This window comes from Alligator mississippiensis, chromosome 4 (assembly GCF_030867095.1).
Source record: "Alligator mississippiensis isolate rAllMis1 chromosome 4, rAllMis1, whole genome shotgun sequence".
NCBI lineage: Eukaryota > Metazoa > Chordata > Crocodylia > Alligatoridae > Alligator > Alligator mississippiensis.
Genome location: NC_081827.1, coordinates 69551779 through 69559042, shown reverse-complemented (window position 1 = coordinate 69559042; position 7264 = coordinate 69551779). Strand labels below are relative to the sequence as shown.

At 46.4% G+C, this 7264-nt stretch overlaps 1 protein-coding gene across 2 annotated transcripts in view; it reads left to right on the top strand.

Moving 5' to 3' along the window:
• The first annotated feature begins 386 nt into the window (after nucleotides 1-386).
• The window catches only part of CPM (carboxypeptidase M), a 66611-nt gene continuing 59733 nt past the window's right edge, over nucleotides 387-7264 (top strand). Inside the window, exon 1 of one of the 2 annotated variants that reach the window (XM_006267071.4) lies at nucleotides 387-656. In XM_006267071.4, the coding sequence (XP_006267133.1) occupies nucleotides 410-656 (247 nt within the window). In that variant the 5' untranslated portion in view covers nucleotides 387-409. The remainder of the gene's footprint in view (nucleotides 657-7264) is intronic. The other variant, XM_059726078.1, reaches the window with a different exon arrangement.

Genomic DNA, 7264 nt, shown 5'->3' with positions numbered 1-7264 from the left:
CCACACCCCCCCAGATGCCTCTCCACACACACACACACACACACACACACACACCCGCCCCCCCCCCGTGAGATCTGCCCCTTTCACCTGCCCACACCACCCCTCAGATGCCTCTCCACACACCCCCCTTTCAGAGCCCCAGGTGAGACCCCCATTACCTCCTCCACACCCGCCCCCAACCCCAGATGAATCCCGCTCCCCTCACACACCTCCACACACACTCACACCTCTCACAGCCCCAGCCGAGACCCGCCCCCATCACTCCCCAGCCTCCCAGGTGAGAACCCCCCCCCCCCCAGCTCGGAGCGGGGCGGGGTAGGAGGGGCCCCCGGGGCGGGGCGGGGCGGGGCGGGGCCGGGGTTGTGACGGCGCTCGGGACGCAGCAGTGCGGACACCTCGGCGCGGGGTCATGCGGGCGGTGGGCGCAGCCGGGCGGGGGGACGAGGGCGCTGCAGTCGGGGCTGTGTCGCCCCTCACCTGTCGCTGCCTCTCTTTGCTGGTCGCGGCCACGCTCCGCCTGGCCCTGCTGGTCCCATGGGCGGCCGGGCTGAACTTCACGTACCACCACCAGCCGGAGATGGAAACCTTCCTGCGGGGTGTGCAGGCGCAGCACCCCGGCATCGCGCACCTGCACAGCGTGGGGCGCTCCGTGCAAGGTAGGCGCGCGGGTGCCCCTCAGAGAGCGGGAAGGGGGTGACTCTGAAATGGCTGTTTTCTTTCTAAAGAAACGCCACCCTGTGCAGTTTCTCCGTCCCCGCTTCGCCAGCCTGCACAGGACCCCCGGACCCCTCGAGCGGAGGAAAAGCCTCCCTCTTTTAATGCCCCGGGATCGCGGACTCCTGCGCGCTGTCATTCTTCGCTCGCTCAGCCCTCGGGGTGCGCACAGAAGTTGCTTTAGTCAGCACTTCAGGCGCCGTATTGCCCTGACTTCACAGAAGTGCACGGCTTTCCGGCACTTTAAAAATGGGCACAGAGCTTCAATTAACCCTTGTTAAATGGAGGTATTAAATTTGGAGCGCTATATTTTGACAGCTGCATTTCTAAACCTTGGGGTTGCAACCCAAAAGTGGGTGGCAAGAATATATGAAACGGTCGCGAGCAAACTTTAGAAATGGATTCTCCTTTAAAAGAGAAAAACGTGGGAAATCGTGGGTTTTCCCATGTGGGCTGGCAGAGCTTCAGCCTGCAAGGGTGTGCTCCACACACCCACCTCCGTCCCCACACATGCCCTTTGTCCCACACTGGTGCACTGGGGGCAGCAGGTCAGGAGTGAGGGGTACTGAGTTGGAACTGGTCATTGATGTTTACAGATGGGTCCTGGTACAAAAAAGGTTGAGAACCATTGTTTTACAGCACTTTAAATAACTTCTGTATGTCTGTCAAGTTTCTGCCCAGTGGGGAAACCCCAGGAGGCTGTGGAGTGCCACCTACCACCTAGCCTGGAAAGTGCAGAGAGACTCATAGACCCGCTTCGGCCTCCCCACATCAAACATTGTACTTCTGTCATGTTTTAAGAGCGCTGTACCTTTATAGCGCTATAAAAAGTTTTCTGATGCCTGAGAGCAGATGCTTTCACTGGCTTAAGTAGGGGGTTGCAAAAGGTTGGCATCTTGCTCAGTTGTGGTAGTTCCTAGAATTATCTGCTTAATTCTGCCTGGCCAAAAACATATCTTTTTTTTATTCTGGCAACATCTGCTAGCTGTTGCACTGCATCCAGCAATGTTTATTGGGGTGGCAAGAACATTTCAGGTAATGTCTGTTGCAGTGAGCCGCCAAGTTCTCCAAAGTTACATCGTGAAACCTCTGATCTGAGGCCACACCATGAAACTAGATGTTTTTGGTTGCTGACTTCAAAAGCCAAAGGGATTAAAAGGAGATTCTTATTGTTCAGGGCTATAATGATGGTAATGCAGCATGTGTGTGTGTGGGATTTGTTTTTTCTCTTGCCCCCCCCACCCCCCAGCTTAGAATCATAGAAAATTAGGGTTGGAAGGGACCTCAGGAGGTCACCTAGTCCAACCTCCTGCTCAAAGCAGGACCATCCCCAACTAGATCATCCCAGCCAAGGCTGTATTTATCTGGGTCTTAGAAACTTCTAATGACTGAGATTGTACCTACAACCTCTCTGGGTAGCCTTATAACTTGAGGATAAGTTTGAAAAATATTTTATTCCTGGAGTTGTTCATTATTCTAACATACTAGACTAATTACAAAAAATACTCTGTATGACATGCTGAAAACCTGCCTTTCATTCCCTTCCTTTTTTTGGCACCAAGTCTCAAACTCAGCAGGAGAGTATGCCTCTAGCTATAACTGGTTTTCTGTCTGTGTGTATTTTAGTTTGCTCTATCTTCATTCAATTTCAGCACTCCCTAAGAATTTTATTAGGGTATTGACACATTCATGCCTTTTGAAATTAGATATTAGCAACAGGAGTTCTCACTTGATTGGGAAAAATTAAATTAAGAAGTAAGCTATAGAATTAGAGATGAAGAGTTCTTCAGTTTCTTGAGAAATGTCATATGTAAGTATAGTCTTAGCAATAATTAAATCTGTGACTTTTTTCCAGTAGATCCATACCACTTTACCACAGTTCAGGTAGATTGGTATGAAGAAACGGAGTATCTAGAACAGTGGTTTTCAAACTTTCATTTACAGACCTCTTTGGAAATTTCGAAGGGAGGTGCGGACCTCTTTGAATAGTAAGTGTGGGTAGTCGCATACTTTTGATTGATCAGCATCATCTTCTGCAGACCCCTTAGACATAGTCTGCAGACCCACAATGGTCCGTGGACCACAGCTTGAAAACCACGGATCTAGAACATCTCTGCCAACTAGAGCAGAAAATAAAATACAGTTAAATATGTGGTTTCAGATTTTCTCAGGGGCACTTTTCAGGGAAAGCATTTTCTAAGAGTCTTGACTTTTCTGGTTCTTTCCAAACACTGTTTGTGTCATCTGTAGAACCAGTTGCCATACCAGTGCTTGTATGCACAAACTCAGTTATGCTTTCTTTCACTTTAAGAAAAGAACCAAATAGTAATGAGGAAGAATTAAACTAGTTAGAGAATTGAAGATTTTAGAAATAGAATGAATACATTAAGTTGTTTTTTCCATTCATTCCAATGGAGATTTGCTCCCAAATGTTAATATTTTACTATGAGGGATCTTAACAAATAATAGGTCCAAATTCTGTCCTCATTGGAAATAATGAACGCCAGGGATTTCATTCTGTATAATCAGTGGTTGTCTTTGGACTGCATTTAATCACAACCTTTTTCAGCCTGAGAACTTAATAAATTGGAATCAACGTTTAAGCAATTCCACAACTGCCATTTAAAAAAACCCCAAAACTACCTGTCTAAGTTGAATCAGTTCAGGAATGTAGCCCTCCACTCCTACATGCATAAGCAGAGCAAGGGCAGAAAGCGTGCTATCAAGTGAGCATCGTACCTGCATCATTAAAAATGGGAAGGGAAATACTTTCTTCCTTGCTCATCCTCATGTGGTGATTAGAGTAGTTTAAAAGAAAATACAAGTAGAACAATTGCAGCAAGGGGGACTGAATCTGTCCACTTCTAGATTACTGGGGCAATTGCCCAATAAGTTGGAGACCTTAGTTTTATGTCAAGTCAGGCCCAGTGGATTTGCATGTGGAAGATCTACATGTATAATGTGGGTCCTAACTACTAGGACAGGGGTGGGCAATTATTTGGACCAGTGGGCCACATAGGCAGTTTTGGGGAGCTGTTCCAGGCCAGTCACCACCCCCCACACACATACCCACAACAACCTGGAGCCCACTTGCCCTGTGGCTCCTCCCCACCACTGCTGCCACCACAAGTGCCCAGCAGCAGCTGAGTACACAGCTTACCCCACACCAGTCCATGCTCGACTTGCCCTGCCTGGGGTGGACCAGCATTGGACCAGCCAGAACCCATGGATACAGCCTCAAACTTGGCCCTGGCCTGCCCCATGCCTGCTCTAGACTGGTTCCCCTCTTTCCCCCCCCCAATATGTATACAACACCATATGTTTTCTATGTATACAGCACTCAAATAATATAGACCTTTTTCTCATTCAGTGTGCTCCACCCATCTCCTGTCTATACTTAATTACTTATTTCTAAGTATACAGTGAGTCTTTGTTACAGTTTAGTTGTGGCCTAGCAATGTGGGGTTTGGTACATGACGGGGGCTTCTGGGTGCTACTGCGATTTAAATAATGTTTCACAGTATTATTCTAAAATGATGAAAATAAATAATCACAGCTTGGGTGGATCCAAGGGGTTGCAATGGTGCAGATGCACTGCAGATGACTGCAGTACAGGAGAAGGACCTGGGGACATTTTTTTAAGTCCCCAAAGCAAATAAGAATTCCTCCCTCCCCTTCCTCTCTATGCTTAGCAGCATGGCCTCCCCTGCTCCCCTACCCACTGCCGTCACTGCTTCTGGCAGCCCTGGGTGCAGGGACAGGGGCTGAAGGGAGAGGGAGCTTCAGAGCCACTCCATCTGGGCTCTGCTTGGAGCTGGGCTTATCTAGGGATCCCGGCAACGGCAGCAGGTGGGTTCCTCCTCCCCTTCTCCCTGCCTGGTTTCTTTCTCTCTTACTTCCTTCCCCTCTCTTCCCTCCTCCCCCCAATCCCTCTGTTCCTTACCAGACTAGGAGCAGGTGTAGAGGATGGGAGCCCATTTGCTGCTGCTACTGTCTCTAGCCAAGCATGGTTCCACGTGCAACCTGGATGCAGCAGGGCAGGAGTGGCTCTGGAGTACCCCTGACCCTGCTTCAGCTGGGGACAGCAGCATAAGTGGGCAATGGAGTGGAAGGAATGTGCCACTGATCATGGAGGCAGGAGGAGGACGGAGGGAAGATTCTTACCTGCTTGAGAGACTTTAAACATACCTGGCTGCTGCTTCCACAGCCATAGTCTGTCCACACTGGTGTGTGGGGTGGAGGGAGGCTGGGTGCCAGCATGCAGCCACCCCTGCAGCACAAATTGCTGCTCTGTACCCCGCTTTCTGAAATCCTACATCCACCCATGATTGCAGCTATATTCACCTCCATAAAGAACACAAAGGGTAACTTATTAAAACCAGACTTATAGCCGAACTCTACATTATTCTTTCACTCCCCACCCAGCATTGGCACTTTCATACTAGGCCACGTTAAATGGAGGCTTTGGAGAGAGCCAGTTAGTGCCCAGACGGAAGAAATAAAAGCGGCCAAGATTGTGATTTGTATTATAACTATGTACAGCCTCCTTGAACAAAGCCAGGGCCAGAACTGTCTATTACAACAGTGTATATCTTTGATTTCAACATTTACTATAAATTTATGCTGAGGTAACTGATAGTAATGGGCTTACCCAAGTGTAACTGAGGCCCTGAGTACCTTTATTTGAAACTTTTGTTTCAAATAAGTAACACCTGAAAAGTGTTTCTGGCCTTGCAGTTTTTACAAGCAGAGTTCCAGTTCTGTCAGTCTAAAGAATGGCAGATATGAGGATATTGCAATGTCCTAATAATTGGTTAATCTTTCTATGAATAGAGCAAAGCCAGGCACATTTAAGTGGTCAGCAAGTTTTATTGTGGTTCTACATTTCAGCAAAATCTTGCGTCACCAAAGGCAAAAATATACTCTGCCTTTGCCCTGAATCCTGTGAGAAGTGAACTGAAAACAAATTCTTCTTTTAGTTTTGGACACATTTGTATATGGGGCTTGGCAACATTTTCTTGCAGTAGTAGAACAATTGCCCAGCATGGGTGAAAGGACGACTTCCACTTCTCCCCACCACCACTTCTCACTGCCTGACCGTAGCATGGCAGGTACAAAGCACCCAGACATGGTGCAATGTGGACAAAGCTCTCTGCTGCCAAAGCTCCTGCTCCATGGACTGGATCCAATAGCTGTAGAAAGTCCAAGTCCAAGGCACGTAGCTGGGATGGTAGTAAATAGTGCCTCTTTCATCTTTATCTAGTCAAATACATCTCTATTCATTGGTGAACCTGTGGATCAAGCACTTCTAATTATTCTCAATATTGAGCTTCCCAGTTCTAGAATTTCTCAGTAGCTCAGTCTGTTCCTCTATTCCTATTCCTTTGTCAGATCTAACTTTTTTCTGTTCTTAATTCTGAGGTGATCAAACCGTAAGTATCAATAGTACGTTACTAGTTTACTGATCTTTTCTCCGAGCCTTAATCCAAAATGTTCAGAAGTGTCTCAAATATAGGAATTTGTTACAGGACACTGAAAAAGACATTGAAGTCAAAGGAAAAGCTCCCACTGACTTCACTGGGTTCTGAACTGGGCTTCAGAGCTTCATAGAAGTGGAACATGTAAGGATATTGTGTATTAGTGAAACTGTGACCCTCACTTTTGCGGAAGAGCTGTTGTCCTGGTTCCTTCCTTCTCTTTTCATGACTCTTACCTGTTAGCTTTGTCATCTTTCTTGGCTAGCATTGATCTGGTTTTTGTCAGTAGCTAGGGCATTTTAGATAATGAATTTTAGGTAATGAATTAATGTCCATTTTATAACCAAATGGATGGCTGGTTTTGACATAATAGTCTTGTAAAATCTGTTTACAAGGCATTCTGTGCATAGTGGGAATGGAAAGTGGGGAAAGACTGTCTGTCTTTTGGGCTTGTCTAGCCTACCCTAAAACATGTATTTTAAAAATGCATTAGCTCATAAATTTTGATCTTTGGTTCCCTGCTATTCAAATTGTGTGTTAAAAATACAACTTTCTTGTTGACACTACAGTTAATGTTCTAGTTAACACATTTCAAAACCCATGTATTAGCCTAGGCTAGACAAGCCCTTATTGAGGCTGTTGTTTACAGGGACGGAAGAATCTGTGTGTTAAATACATCCTATATCTAATTGTAGGAGGAAATACAGTACTTCTTCTTACATCAGCAGCTTAAGTGGCTAGTATAATTACATGGCTATTATAGTTTGACCCAGATACTTATTGCAGAATTGTATATGTATTAAGAACAGGGTGTTGTCTGGTGGTAACAATTATTTCACCAGACTTTCCTGTGAAGCCTGTGTGGTCAGTATGATAGCAGGATTTGTTTTGTTTTGCTTGACCTTATTAAAGTTTTTTATTTCTTGTTTGTTTTCTGTGTTTGTGTATGATAGATGCTGTAGAAAAGTACCAAATTTACCTGAATCTAAGATGACTCCAGGGGGCAGGTGGTGGTGAGGCAGTCAGCAGGAGAGTCAAGTGGTCTGATCCTGCCTTCAGCCATTTGTTCCCCC